Source organism: Solea solea, chromosome 7, assembly GCF_958295425.1.
Source record: "Solea solea chromosome 7, fSolSol10.1, whole genome shotgun sequence".
Classification (NCBI taxonomy): Eukaryota; Metazoa; Chordata; class Actinopteri; order Pleuronectiformes; family Soleidae; genus Solea; species Solea solea.
This window is the reverse complement of record NC_081140.1, coordinates 29,162,455-29,178,493: the sequence shown is the minus strand read 5'-3', so window position 1 is coordinate 29,178,493 and position 16,039 is coordinate 29,162,455. Positions and strand designations below refer to the sequence as shown.

The following is a 16,039-nucleotide window of genomic DNA, read 5'->3' as shown; positions in this document are numbered from 1 at the left end:
AGAGGAGAGAGTTGGAAAAAAATGGCTGTTCTTGGACATTGAGACAAAAACTCAAACAAATGTTATTTTAAATATGTTTTGTGCTGTTCAAATTTAATAACATGTACAACATGTACTTTCAGTTTTTCTTCATTTTAAATTGATTATACACTATTTTAACATGCAGTAAAATGTAAATGACTGCCAGATATTTAAAGTTATTCTGGAAAAATGGGCAAAAATCCCTTTGTCACAGGACATTTTCTAGTTAAAATGAGACGAACATTTGAGGCTCAGGTGTAATAGGGTTAATGATCAGGTTTGATGTTGAACAGCAGTTTAAAGGTGGACTTATGTTTTATATGTAAGGTGAAGACATTTTCACTTTCAAGGTTTAAAGAAACTCAGTTTTTCTTGTCTGTATCATAAATGTCGTCTCATTAAATGCTTTGTGCGACCGACCTTTGCTAAAACCTGCCGCTGGGCTCACAGCAGCCGTCCTCACGTGACATGACAGTTTTATCTGATTCTCCATCTACAGGAAAACTAATGTTAGATATTATGTTTTTTTATTGTGTTTGTGTGACTCTGCAGTTTAATGAAAGAGAACACAGAGCTGCGCGGCGGCGGCAGCAGCAGCACCAGCGCCACCTGTCTGCTGCTGAACCCGGGGCGGTTTGATTTCGAGGTGTCCGACTGTTTCCTGCTGGGATGTCCGCTCGGACTCGTGCTGGCCATGAGACGCACCGTTCTCCCGGCTGTCCACGGTGAGAACCACACACACACACACCTTCTTATATCTGTTACAATAGTTACATAAACATGACACAATTCATCCTGATCTGTTCAGATGTTGCTGAGATATACACATGTGAACATGTGAACATGTGGACTAAACCATGTTACATTTAAATTGACGCCAAATCTGTAATCTGGATCAGATCTTGATGAAACTCGGTGTGGTCGTGGAGAGTCTGATTCTAACATTCCAAATTTTGTTAAGTTAAGTTTTGACAAGAGAAATTTTTATTTTATTAGACAGTATTTCCCCATTATACAAAAAGTAGGGATTTCTTGAAATTTGATCAGTTTTTGTGACGTCACCTGTGAGTAGATTCTCACCAAAATTGAAAAGAAACATAGTCGGGTGATGACCTACACATGAAAGATCACATCACATTGCTCCGTCAAAAACTGTAGGCAGGAAGTTGCTAAGAGAGGGTCAAAAGTATGCAGATGATAACAGAACGGAGAATAGAAAAGAATAGTATGATCAAAAAATGTCTAATCATGCAACACGTACATAACATACAGTATAGTTCTAGTTTAGTGGGGTGGTGTTTTGATGACGACACCATTACATTTATATTTAGTACACTAGTAAATTTTCTCCTCCAATGTTTTACATGTAAAATCTGCATGAATTACACTATAAAAGTAACCAGATTGTAGTAGAATGGTCTCAATATCACCATTTTTTATTATATTTTGACTGATTTTCTGTAAAAAAAATATGTCAAAATGAAAAAAGAAAACGTTCAAATGAGTATAAAGTCTTTGTTGTGTTTCCTGTTCCATGGTTAAAAAAGACTCGACTAATTTCATTATTATTCACACGGCTCAGTTTCCAGTGATAGAAAGTTTTATTTGGTTGAATCTCTCATGGTAAAATTCTGTCTTCTTTCCGTGACCGTCAGTGAATCACCTCCACCCGGCCTGCGCTCAGGTTTTTAACCTCTTCTACCCGTCGGATCCGTCCGCCTCCAGACTGGAGCCTCTGTTGCAGCCGCGCTTCCACAAGCTGCCGCCGTTCGCCGTCCCTCGCTACCAGCGCTACCCGCTGGGCGACGGACGCTCACTGCTCATCGGTAAGACAGCTGAAATCAATCTCTAACACGAGACTCGCTCCTCGTGAATATTTCATCGGCCGCTCTGTCTCTTTGCTCTCATTGTGTTCTCTTATTATTAATAACCTCCAGGAATTTGCATTTTAAAGCTGACGATGAATCCTTTTCAGGTCAGAGCCGAGCAGCAGTGTGTGTGTAAAGTACCTTAATGACGTGATACTTGAGTAAATTCACATGCTGCATCATGGGCTTAAGTGTCTTTGCTCAAAGACACATGTAGACGAGCAGAGCCGGGAATTGAACCCACAACCTTCCACAGTTGAAAGACAACTGGCCCTACCACTGACCCACCGTGGCTCAATCCTAACTCCTCTCTTTTTTAATACTTTAACTTAACCTAAACTTAAGTACATTTTATACCAGAAAATTACTTAAGTTGATACTTAAGTAAAGTAAAAGTCTTAAACTGAAGACTTTTAGTCATTTACTGCTCACACACATGTACTTTTTTAAGATACTTTTACTCTTTAAGTATCACATTAAGATACTTTTACTCTTTAAGTATCACTTTAAGATACTTTTACTCTTTAAGTATCACTTTAAAGTACTTTTACTCTTTAAGTATCACTTTAAAGTACTTTATACAGAAACTGCTTCTTAACATATTGAATAAATCAGCTGATTAATCAGACTCATATTTGACTGTAAACATCATATCTGTTTAAACTCTGTGTCTGTGATTTATTAATGTAATCATGTTCAGCCTGTCACAGAGCGGGAAAGTGGAGCTGATAAAGGTGATGAAGTGATGAATTGTGTCACCACAGACACACACACACACACACACACACAGCTACACCAGGTTTTAATGAGGGATCTGTGACCCTGATCCACTGACGCTGTGCTGTCAGATTCTGAGACGAGACGAACACACACAAACACGCCGAGGACACAGGGGGCGCCACACATCAGCCACTTCCTGCTCTGTAATATGGTAATTAGTTGTTATGAAGGCAACAAGAGCCAATCAAATCAGACTCCTGTGGGTTTACGTCGGTGACATTTGCTCCCAACAGAGAGTGCAGCTTTTATTATGATGAATGTGGCTAATAAACACACCGAGAGCTCTGCTCCTATTGATTTTCAGCTGCAGTCCAGAGGGAAATATGATCAGCGAGGACAGAGGGTCTTATATCACTTTTATCAGTATTGATCATGTGAAGATAATGGTGTGATTTTTATTATTATTATTTTACTCACCTTGACATTATTGGTTAATATGCTGCTGGTGCATGTGACTGCACACATTCACACTCTGGATTTTTCTCTTTTCAAAGACGTTTCAAGGCCACAGTGAAAATGTCTGCGTGTCCTTCTTTCTTAACTCTGTCATCAGCTGTTTCTCTCTCACACTCTCTGCTCTGCCTCGTTATGAAGTCATGCTTTTATTTTCACTTACACAATAAATCTGATAATGAGTCATTAATTAACTGATGAGCTATTCTACACAAGAAAGACACAGCCACTCATGCCTGCCAAATAATGAGATGTTTATATATCCACCTACAAACTGACTGCCAAATAATGACCTGTTCCACACATCCACCAATGCCTACCAAATAATGAGCTATTTAATACATCCACCAACAGACTGCTTGCCAAATAATGAGCTATTCTATACATCTACCAAGATATATGTACTCTCTTAAAAAACAAGCTGTTCTAAACATCCATCAACAGACTACTTGCCAAATAGTGAGCTGCCCCATATCTTCACCAACACATTGAGCGCCACGCAATGAGCAGTTCTCCATATCCATCAAATGAATGACAGCCAAATAATGAGCTATTTTATACATCCACCAACAGGCTGCGTGCCAAATAATGAGCTATTCGATACATCTACCAAGAAACTCTTTTAAAATACGAGCTGTTCTAAACATCCATCAACAGAGCTTGCCAAATAATGAGCTGCCTAATTTCTTCATCAACACATTGAGCGCCATGCAATGAGCAGTTCTCCATATCCATCAAGTGATTGACAGCCAAATAGTGAGCTATTTTATACGTCTACCCAAAGACTGTCTGCATACTAGTGAGCTGTTCTAAACTTAACCAAACAGACTGCCAAATAATGAACTGGTCCATACATCCACCAAGAGATTGACTGCCATATAATGAGCTGTTCTAGACATCCACCAAGAGACTTCCTGCAAAATAATGAGCTGTTCTAAACTTAACCACACAGACTGGGTGACAAATAGTGAACTGGTCCATGCATCCACCAAGAGATTGACTGCCAAATAATGAGCTATTCTGTACATCTACCAAGACATTACCTGCAAAATAGTGAGCTGTTCTAAACTTAACCGAATGGAATGACTGCCAAATAATGAGCTCCATATCCACCAGCAGACTGACTAAGTTAATCACCTCTCTGTAAATTACAGGTTTAATTTCAATGGGAAAGAGATGTTTGGATTTTCCTGCTCAGCTGTGAGTGTTCATCAACCTGTTTCATCTCTCTGTGTTCATCTTTGATACAATGTAGCCACTTCTTTGTGCCTCTGTTCCTGCACATCTGCGAAATGTATGCATCACTCACTCACTGTCTCTCTCTCTCTCCCCCCCTCCCCCCTCTTTCTGTCTCTCTCTCTGCGCTGAGACAGAGACAGATTCATGCTCATGTTCCAGAGACTGAAGCAGAATAAAGCTCCTCTCAGAGGTTCAGGCCTGGCCTCACTAATGAAAACAGATGGTTTGTCTGCGTGTGTGTGCGTGTGCGTGTGTGCGTGCGTGTGTGTGTGTGTGTGTGTGTGCGTGCGTGTGTGTGTGTTTCTTAAATAACCTCACAGCACAGCAGGTACAGTCACTGTAATCACTGCAGTGTAGAGAGCGGCTCTGTTTGATTCTGTTTGTGTCGTGACTCAAGACTCTTTATTGTCATGCACTAAGTAACAACACAGCAACTGTTACCTGTAATGAAAGTCTTTATATATATATATAGCACCATGGTTCTCAAACTGTGGTACACAAGCTTCCTCTGGTGGAAAATCAGAAACACTGTTCTACTGTAAATAAACCAGAGTGAGTAGAAAATAAAACAAATAATAATAATAATAATTAGAGTGACTTTATCTCTGGCTCCATTTTAATCTAATGTCACTCTACCAGTGAAGTATATGTGAGGAAGAGGAGGATGATGAGAGGATAAATAAAAAGTTTCAGACACTGTAAACCAACCAAAGTTGGACTAAAATGCTTTACAGTATAAAAAAAGAAAAACATACTAACACACTAAGATAAACAGTGTTGCTAAAGTAACAAAGTACAAACACTTTGTTACTGTACTTCAGTACAACACTCACGTATCTGTACTTTACTTTGTTATTTATATTTCTAGTTTAACTTTTACTCCACTGCATTTCCTCTAACTCTCTTTGTTACTTTTTACTCCCAAATAAAATCAGAAGAAGAAGAAGAGTTGGTATTTTATATTAGAAAACAACTTAAGTTGATACTTAAGTAAAGTAAATGTCATAAACTTTAAGACTTTTACTTCAGTCATTTTATAAAAAAGTGACTTCAACTTCTACCAAAGTCATTTTCTGCTCACACACTTTTACTTTTACTCAAGTATCACTTTAAGGTACTTTACTCCTTAAGTGTAACTTTAAAGTACTTTATACAGAACCTGGACATAAGTACAAATACAACAAATCAATATAAATTGAAATAAATTTGGTATGTGTATGAAGGATTAGATCCAGATTACAGATTTGACGTCAGATTAAATGTAACATGGTGCAGTCAGGATGATTTTTGTCATATTTATATAATGAAACAGGTAAAGTTGTGGATCCAGGTGTTTAGGTCTGTGCTCTGAGTCTTCTTGTGTTACAGAAGCGTCTTCTTTGCTGCGATTTATTAGAAAGCTCAGCGCGTGTGTGTGTGTGTGTGTGAGCGAATTTAATGTTGAGTCTGGAAACAGCGACACGTCCGCAGTAAAGGTCAGATTCTATCGTCCTCATCATCCCCACCATTCAGAACCCTGATTGATCTTTGTCTTAATGGCGGGGGAATTTATTAACCGCGCTGGATTCTCCCTCACGTCTGTTAATCTGTATTCCGCGGCCGACGCCGATCCTTCACAGACAGAACCGCTGCGCCATGCGTCTGCATCTGATGCTTTATTTATAACCATTCCAGCAGAGGAAGCAGGAGAAGAAGAGGTTAACCTGACAATAACGCGCTGCTTTGTGAAGAAAACCCACAATCCTGGGTGATCAACGTGACTCACACACACACACACACACACACACACACACACACACACACAGTCATGTTTGTTTTTGATGTCATGTCAACACAGAAATGTGTGTCAGATGAAGCCGTGAGTAGAATGTGGTGTCTCCACAGACGCTGCAGCTTTTACTAAACTCTGCATGTGTTTAACCTTCGTGTGTTTACTGTGAATCCATCACATACAAACACACCCCCGTGGATTAATACGCATTATTACCTGCAGACAGGTGAGAGGAAATGACATGAGATACTGTATAAGAGCACTTAATCACACTTTAATGAACACATTTACAGGCTTCCTCCAGGTTGTTTTTCAAACATACGCACAGAAAATAACATACATTAAAATACATTTTGTTTACCTGATCCAAACCACATTTGAAAGTGGTTTAAAATTAGATTCAAATCAGATTTTTTTACATATGCTCTGAAAGACGAGAGTGCTTTTACTCTGACACGAAAACAGGAAGTTTTGTGTTTGTGAAATATGAGACAGATATAGGAACTGAAACTGTGAAAGAATCGACGATAAAACTCTAGACTTCTGTTGTGACGCTCTGGATGTTTGTCCAGAACATCCAGAACATCACAACAAACATCCAGAACATCGTGACAAACGTCCAGAATGTTGCGAAAAACGTTGCGAACAAACACGATGTTCTGGACGTTTGTTGCGACGTTCTGGACATTTGTTGTGATGCTTTGGATGTTTGTCACGATGTTCTGGACTTTGTTGTGACGTTCTGGACATTTGTCGCTATGTTCTGGATGTTTGTTTTGCGATGTTCTGGAAGTTTTTCATGACATTCTGGACGTTAGTCGCGATGTTCTGGACGTTTGTTGCGACATTCTGGACGTTTGTTGCGACGTTCTGGATGTTTGTTGTGATGTTCTGGACGTTTGTCGCGACATTCTGGACGTTTGTCGCGACGTTCTGAACGTTTGTCGCGATGTTCTGGATGTTTGTCACGATGTTCTGGTTGATTGTTGTGATGTTCTGGACGTTTGTCGTGGCGTTCTGGACGTTTGTTGCGATGTTCTGGACGTTTGTCGCGACGTTCTCGATGTTTGTCGCGATGTTCTGGAAGTTTGTTGCGACGTTCTCGATGTTTGTTGCGATGTTATGGATGTTTGTTGCGATGTTCTGGATGTTTGTTGCGATGTTCTGGACGTTTGTCGCGACGTTCTCGATGTTTGTCGCGATGTTCTGGAAGTTTGTTGCGATGTTATGGATGTTTGTTGCGATGTTCTGGATGTTTGTTGCGATGTTCTGGAGGCTTGTCGCTATGTTCTGGACGTTTGTTGTGATGTTCTGGATGTTTGTCGCGACGTTCTGGACGTTTGTCTTTAAAGCCTTGAGATTCACAAATTCACCAACAAAATGTCAGTATTCTAACCAAAGTTCACAGATCAGATCTCTATTCTATTTTTTTTAATCCTAATAGTCGATATCTTCTATATTTTACATTGACAGATGTGTAAATGCATGTTTATTATGGTCTGTGCTGCTGTGACACAGTTAATCCTCTCCATTGTTGGACAAATAAAGAATTATCTTCAGGCTCAAATGAGCTGTAAATTAAATTGGTGACTCATTAACAGTCATATCTGTAAAAAGATGATTTTAAATTGGTAAACACATAATTTCCAATAAATATTTTGTAAATAAATCACAGCTTGTTCAAAAGGTTAACTAGTAACTAAGTAACATTTATTTATATAGCAGCTTTCACAGATTTAAAATCACAAAGTGCTTCACAATAAAATTAAAACAATAAATATTAAACTAGACTTAAAAATACAATGGATAAAAACACAGATTCACAGATTGAGTTTACTCCCCCATGAGGAGTGGTACGCCCCGTTCCTGCAGTGGAATGACCCACTTCAGGAGCTCACCTGTTGTTCGTTAGTGTCAGAGAATCAGAGTGAAGTTTGTTTGAGCTGCAGTGAATTTCTCTTTCTTCCTCTTTGTTTGCTGTGAGTTCATTTAACGTAAGTAACAAACACACAGTGTGTTCTAGTTTATTCACATCAGTGGAAAACTGTCAAAGCCTTGTTTTTGCATAATCACATTTTCACAATTATCTGCCATGAATCACTTCCTTAAACTGTTACAGTATTGCATTTGGCTTTAAATTTCATTTCTTTGGAAATTCATTTTCAAGTGTTTTTTATAAAGGGTCTTGAAAGTCTTACATTTGATTTGGAGAAGTCTGGAAGTTTCCTGATGAAGGAAACAAGGTTTTACCCCCAACTATTGATGATAATTGTCCTGGAAATGATGCAAAAAAACATTGTCTGTCTGTTAATCACATGTTTTTTTGATGTGCTTGATTGGCTTCAAACTAACCAGCGTGTGCAGTGCAAATGCAACTTATGAATGAAATATTTCAGCTGAAAACCTTTAATAATATTAAATAATAACAAAAGAATGTGAGTAGAAACCAAAACTACCAACCTGTTTAGTGCTGGATTCAAAATGACTGATATTTATTTTATTTATAACGGCAAAAATAAGCCTCTTTTTAAAAGAAGTAGATTTTGTAGCTGTTGTACAGGTTCAAAGGTCACGAGGGAAATCGGAGCAGATCCATAGCAACAGAGCTAACAGGATAATCAGTGACACAGGTGGTGATGATGGGGTTGAGCTTTTCATTTTGTCTGCACGAGATGAACATGAACGTGTTATTGATGTGAGCTCCTGCGTCTCAGGGAATTCACCACGTTCCATGAAGTCTGATGGAAGCTGGTCTCCGGGGGAAAAGAGTCGTTTTTCTCTCATTTTGACAGGAAGTGATGGCGTTTACGTCTTGAGACAAACATAAACAGCAGCATTTAAACTACACTCTGCGATCATTTAATTTCCAAACTTAAAATTCACTTGCTCCTCAAGTGAGGAGGATGTTGAACGTCCTCCTGACCAAAGCTAATCTTTAGGTGGTGTTCCTGTTTGTTGTGATATGATAAAGACACTCAACAGAGAAAAACAGCGTATGATAAGAACCATTTGTTATTTATTATTTAACTTTTTATTTTAGTTGATTGTTGTAAATTAAGTTTTCCCTTAAAAATCTTAAATCTGAGTTTCTCTAGAGCAGAATGAGGGAAAGTTGATCTGAAGGTGGCAGAATCCTGAGTAAAGTGTTCTACCGTCCATCTTCATCCTCCACATGAGGGTCGTGAAAGGCGGAGTCACACCCTGGAGAGATCACCAGTCCATAGTTTTTGAAATTTTCGAGATATCACAACGAGTTACAGAAATAAGAAGAACACGTGACAAAATCCTGTCTGACAGGAAACTTGTTTGTATTTCCTGCCAACATGGCGGAGTAAACAAACTGAAGTCGCGTAACGTCCAGCGCTTTATTCTCCTCGAGACTTCCACGGCCAAACTCTATTGGATTGAGCCTCACAAAGAATGAAGTGATCCTCTGTTAATGTACAGTTACTTAGCTCCTCTGTGTGCACTTTAATCAATAAAACATAAAACAGGTCGATTCACGGCAGGAGGTTATCGTATTAGACAAAACAACAGCATTGATTTCACCACATGAGTTAAGTCAATTGTTGTGTGAACAAAGAATTTCTTTCCTCTTTCTTCTGTCCCTGTTTGCCCTTGTCTTTTATCTCCCTCCTCCTCCTCCTCCTCCTCCTCCTCTCTTTATAGTGGAGAACATCCAAAGCCATGCAAGTGTGTTTTTGGAAGGTGAGCAAACTCAAGGAGGTTCACAGCAGTCGTCAGGGAGCAGCACTGAAGGAGGAGGTGGAGAGGGAGGTCGCAGAGCCAGTGTGACCAGCGTGGAGAGTGAGACGTCCATTTGCTCCGTGGGTCAGCTGGGAAACACCATCGCTAACAGTGAGTGGGAGGACGGACATTAACGTCTCAGTTATTCAATTATCTGGTGAGGTTTCACCGGTGATGGAACAACAACACAGATCCTTCACTGAAAGGTGCAGATGAATTTCTATCACCTCACCTTTGCTTTTAAAACGTCAAAACTCAAAGACGTCTTTAGTTTGTCCATTTAAAATAAATGGTGGTTCAACAAAATTGCCGCCTCTATTGTGAAGACTCGCTCCTGATGTAAATATAAAGTCTCATTCTTTGCTAATGAATACAAAAAAAATATATATTCAGGTTATTAATAACTCAAAATAAATAAATAGGATAGTTTTTTTACTCAATTTCTGCCAAATGGTAATAATTTCACCTAAATCTGAGACACTGTATATTCTTAAATTGATTTAAATGTTCTTGTTTTAGAAAAGAAAGACTAGTTTGTAAATATGCAGCCAATTTAAGACTGAAATTTGCCTTAAAACTAGAACAAACAGACCAGAATCAAAGAAATCAATGTAAGAAATGTTGACTTTAATTAATTTTTCCTTTACAAAATTACTTAACTAAACACATGTCTTATATTTGCTTACACACACCAATCTGTGATAATTGAACCCAAAAAAAACCCAAATATTCTTAAATACATTTAAAATTGTCTTGTTTTTAGAAAAAAGGATCTGCCAATGCAAACTTTCCTTCCTAAAATACTTAAAATTAAGTTGTAAATCAACAGCCAATTTAAGACTTTAAGACTTAAGAATTTAATTCTGTCAAACTTTATTAGGCTTAACTTGATAAATGCACACACATACATGTAGCAGCCAGTCAGTGCCAAATATTCTTACATTTATTTATATTTTCTTGTGGGGTGAGCAACTTTGTTTGGCTGGAAGTTGTAAAATTTGACTGCAATTTGCCTTAAAATGAGGAAAAATAACAAGTACTAAAAAACAAAAAAACTTCCATAAACATGAGAAATGTTCTAAAATGATTCTTCCTGGTGTTCACTCAGGGAGAGAGTGGGGGGCGTGGTCTGTTGGTGTCACATGTTTAAAAACAGCGAATCATCATTTTAGATTTTACAGTTTGACGGCTGTAAATTTCAACATAAATTATAAATAGTTACTGTACAGTGTTAATTTTAGTTTTTTTGTGTGTGTGTGTCGTGTGTTCCAGTCTCCAGCAGCTGGTGGGGTTCTAAAAGGCTGGACTACGCCCTCTACTGTCCCGACGTACTCACTGCGTTCCCCACTGTGGCTCTTCCTCACCTCTTTCACGCCTCCTACTGGGAATCCACTGACGTTGCAGCCTTTGTTCTGCGGCAGGTAAACCACCTCACAGTTTTCACTCCGCGAGCTGCAAATAAAAAAAGAAAACTACAAGTTAAATAAATATTTAGTGCGTAAATAATGGAACCCTTGAGATTCCCTCTAATTTATAACAGTAGTTTTTATGTCTTTATAAAGAGCTGGTAACTGTGTAAAGTTTGTTTTCTAGGGTTCAAACACAGAGAAAAGTCTTAAATACAATGAGTGACTTATCGTCTGAGGCTAATGCTAGCACTAACAAAAGCTAACAGGAGTGCGAGCAAATGTTCATAACGTCAAACATAAAAATGTGAAATAAAGATGTTTTATCGATGGATACATAAGAATAGAATGAGTCTTACAGTCTTTACTGATCACACTAAGAACAAGACCTAAAACCACAATAACAACAACATTAAAATCATTTAAATAAAAGTAAAACATGAACAGCTAGCTTAGGTGGGTAGACGCTAGTTAGCAAGCTAGCATATGTAGATTTACTGTATGATCCTAAAACTAAGATATGATTGTACGATTGTGAAAAAAATCTTAATATAAAAATTAGAAGATATGAGATTATATGAGGAAAATATTACAATAAAATATGACCATAAAGTGTTTAAAGAGTTAAGAGCTAACATCACAGCTATACTGGATATAAGGAAGTATAATATTTGAACAGGTAAACAAACCAAATAATTTTTTATTATTAATATTAATGTTATTTTGTAGTATATAACGGATGGATGGAGGTTTAATGCAGGTGTGTGTGTGTGTGTGAAAACCTGTATCACACAGTTCATTTACATATGAATGTCTACTATTATGCAAACTTTAAATTATGCATTGAACACACAAACAATCAGCCCATTTTTAATGTGAACACTGAAGATGCAGCTTCTCTCTGTCAGTGAATAAAAACATGAATCACACTGAGGAGGAGGAGGAGGAGGAGGAAGAGGAGGAATTGTTGGTTTGTTGGTGTTTTTCCTGCAGAATCTCGTTGTTGCTCATTATCGGCGGCGCAAACACCATCATTCTTCACCTCTGTGCCGCTCAGTTCAACCTCTGCGTTTAACTCTTCCATTCTTTTGTGCCACACATTCAACACTCAGAGAGAAACAGAGAGAGAGACATGGAGGAGGAGGAGGAGGAGGAAGGTGAAGATAGAAGCCAACATGCTGTTGTTGTTGTTGAGGAAGCTTCAAATACTGAAGCAGCAGAGACTGATCCACTCACAAAATACTGGAGCTCTTGTGTCATTTCAACACAAATCTTACTTTATCATAAGGGTTTATGGACAGAAGTTAAATATGAATACTATTAACGGTAGTTTCTTTGATGTCGTTTATGAGTGGAATCATTAACGACCATCAGTTCATCTTTATTAACTCTTGTTAAACTCTAACCACTGATAACTATGACATCATCCAGCCATGGTGATTTATTTTGAGTTGTTGTTGTGGAGGAAAAGGTCAAGTTATATTTTATAATACAAAAATAAAAAATGAAAGAATTGACAAGGTTATGTTTGTGTTTCCGACCTCAGCTGGAACGCGGTGAACTCAGGACGTTCCAATGTCAACAGAACGTAGTATAATACATCTTTGAATCAGCTGTGACCTTAATATTCTTTCAAATCCTATTTTCATTTATTAGTGTATTTATGTCATTTATAGTTTTTACAGTGGTAAAGTAACCTCAACCTGAAACATTTGTAGTTCATAGGAGCTTTAAAGGTGACATTGAGATGTTTTATCTCAATTTTAATGTAATTAAATCACATGGTCACAAATGAAAAGAATGCATTTAAAGTGTGTGTGTGTGTATATATATATATATATATGTGTGTGTGTGTGTATATATATACATATACATAGATAGATAGATAGATAGATAGATAGATAAATAGATAGATATGTATACACATGTATATATTTATATATATATACATGTGTGTATATATATATCTATATATATATACTGTATATAGATATATATATATATTTCGGTGTGAGTTTGTAGTGAGTGCTGTTTGTGTGATATCCTGCAGCTCTTGTGAGCGCGTCAGTAAACGTACGTATGGACACGTTCAGTCATTTTCTTTGTAGTGTTTGTGAAATCGTCCTCAAACCTTTCATCTGCATCCGTGTTGCTCTACGCCACAGTTTTACATTTAAATTGTCTTTTATAATTAGAAGAAAAAAGAAACTGGCTGCAGATTTAATTCCAAGGCGTCAGGTTGTGAATTGTTTCTATTATTATTATTATTCTTATTGTCTATTTTTTTACCACTTGAAGCAGATACAGTCGTGTGTGTGTGTTCATGTTTCTGCTCTCACACATATTTTCATATATATATCTATTTATTCATGTATTCATCTGTGTTTTTGGACAGCTCATGCGCTGCGACTGTGTGAAGACACAGGAGGCGGATCGTTTGGACTCGGCTCCGTTTTCTCCGTCCAGCCCGCGAGAGAAGTGGCTCAGGAGGAGGACACACGTCAAACTGAGGGTGAGACATGAGTCACTGCTTTGGTTCACACTCACACACATCGTCGCTGTGAGTCGGGCGTTAGACTTGGTCATCCACTCACCAGAAGGTTGTTGGTTCAATGCTTGGCGTTTCCACCCAGAAGGACGGTTCAGTTTGGTTATTACATATTTACATGTACATATTATATATACATATTTATTTGCGTTTCACTTCAAAATGGAACCAAAATAACCAGCTCCAACCGTTCTATTCTTTGGCACCGTTCTCTTGAAGTACCAGAGTAACATGGTACCGGCTCCGCCCACAGCGGTGTCCACGGTCTGACTTTGTCTTGTTGAGACAAACAGAAAGAGCTGCTGGACGTCCTCCTTTGTTGTCTTCACACCGGTATCACGTCACTTTGTACTGTTCTCAGTGGAGATGCAACCCTGCGCCAGGTCTTTACCGTTCCAAACTCACCTGTACCGCGATGGAAACAGACTCGTGGAGCTGTGTGAATGTGTGCAGATAAAGAATAAAATTAAAAATAAAACCTTTTGTGTTTAAAAACACTCCCACACACTCACCTTGACGCAGTGAAGCAGGCAGACGCGGAGCGACTCGGTGTTTCTGAGTCGTGCAGCAGCAGAACAATCAAGGTCACTGTTTCCAAAGAGGAGAATTTAGTGAGTGCTTTGCTTTTCACCAGGCTATAAATAGACCTGCATAACCACACTGCCATGGAAACATATCTATCTTTGAGTCGACTGAAGGTTTCCTTGTTGCCAGTGTCATCGTGTTCTTGCTCTCACTTTGGCCGAGTGAAGCGTGTCTGATGTTAAGTGCTGAAAAGAAATGGATTTGACAGTTTGCCTCCGTCCTGGACGCAGTTTTTATTGTTCAGAGATTTAGAGCCGGCGCTGCTGCTGCTGCCGCCGCTGCTGCTGTTACTGCTGCTGCCGCTGCTGCTGTTATTCAATGTTCGGCCACCGCTGCAGAGAGAGAGATGATTGTGAGAGGCTTGGCATCTATTTCCGCTGGGTTAGAGGTCTTTGTCGCAGCAGGAGAGCGAGTCACTGGTGTGATGGTTGCTCTCTGTGTCTGTGCTGCTCTTTTCACCGACATGAACGCCTGAATCTGCTCCACACTTTTATCTGCTGTGACAGAGGCTCGAGCCGCTGACCCGTTCTCACTGAACAAGAACACCTGCAGGTCTCAGGCCTCGAGTATCCACCTTAACCCTCTCCCCCATGACACCTTCTGGTTTGTGGACTTCTGGCGCGTTCTCTCGCTGAAGCAGAACCAGTGTTTTCCACGGTAACTTGTTCTGATCAGAATTGGTGTTTGTTTGACACTTTTAGCCGATACTGAACTGTGACGTCAATAGACTGAAGGTCTCTGTGAGTCACTGAAGAGTCACAAGCGCGACGTCAAAGGCAACAATGTCCAGCTGTAGTTCAAAGTGAAAAAGACTCAAAAAGGCTGAAAACATTTAGCAGATGTGTTTTCACAGACGACACCTTCGTCACCACGATTTCACTTCAGTGACCGAAGGACTGAAAAAACCCCACTTCACCACAGTCTCATGCAGATGTGACATGATGACTCCGCCCACGCTGAGGAGGAGTTATAGTAATGAAAAACCATGAAGAAGCTCGTTGTGTCGAGTTGTGAGAGGAAAAGCTCCGGTGGTGTCGCCTCTCGTGGAAATGACTCAACACGATGAGCGCGTTATTAAAAATGCCGTCCAGCTTCTCTCGTGGTTTCAGCCGAGTCTGCAGATTCTAAATGAGCTCGTCGTACGTTATTAAAATGCAACTCTGTCTCCCAGGATGAACAGATTCAGGATTAGTGCGTCTCCGCTGGCTCACTTGGAGGTTCTCACCGAGCGGTGAAATCCGGAGAAAAGAACACGACAGGGAAAGTTAATAGAGTTAACGCTCTTTTCTCTGTGGATGCTTCAGATGCTTCAGTAACGCATCCAAGTGTCAAAGCAGAGCAAAGTTTCTCACACACACACACACACACACACTTTTCATGCTCATTCCACACACTGTTTAAACAAATTATTCCTTTACATGGTGACAAAATGAGAAAAATAAAGTGGTTCAGCCTGTGGTCTCGTGGAAAGGGAACGTGAGACGACCTCTGTACACGAAGAAGCCAAAAAAAACAAGTTTTCAAGGTCAAAACAAGGTCATCTTGTAAATTTAATCTGGATTATTTGATGAATAACTGTAAATGTGTAGCTGTTGAGTGTTTTGTGTATTCGCTGCTGCCT

The 16,039-nt window shown here is 39.2% G+C and overlaps 1 protein-coding gene across 1 annotated transcript in view; it reads left to right on the top strand.

Moving 5' to 3' along the window:
* The window catches only part of pitpnm3 (PITPNM family member 3), an 85,652-nt gene that overhangs the window by 55,693 nt on the left and 13,920 nt on the right, over positions 1–16,039 (top strand). Inside the window, 5 exon segments of the mRNA XM_058634996.1 lie at positions 574–746; positions 1,677–1,847; positions 9,802–9,990; positions 11,152–11,300; positions 13,681–13,797. Coding sequence (XP_058490979.1) covers positions 574–746; positions 1,677–1,847; positions 9,802–9,990; positions 11,152–11,300; positions 13,681–13,797 — 799 coding nt within the window.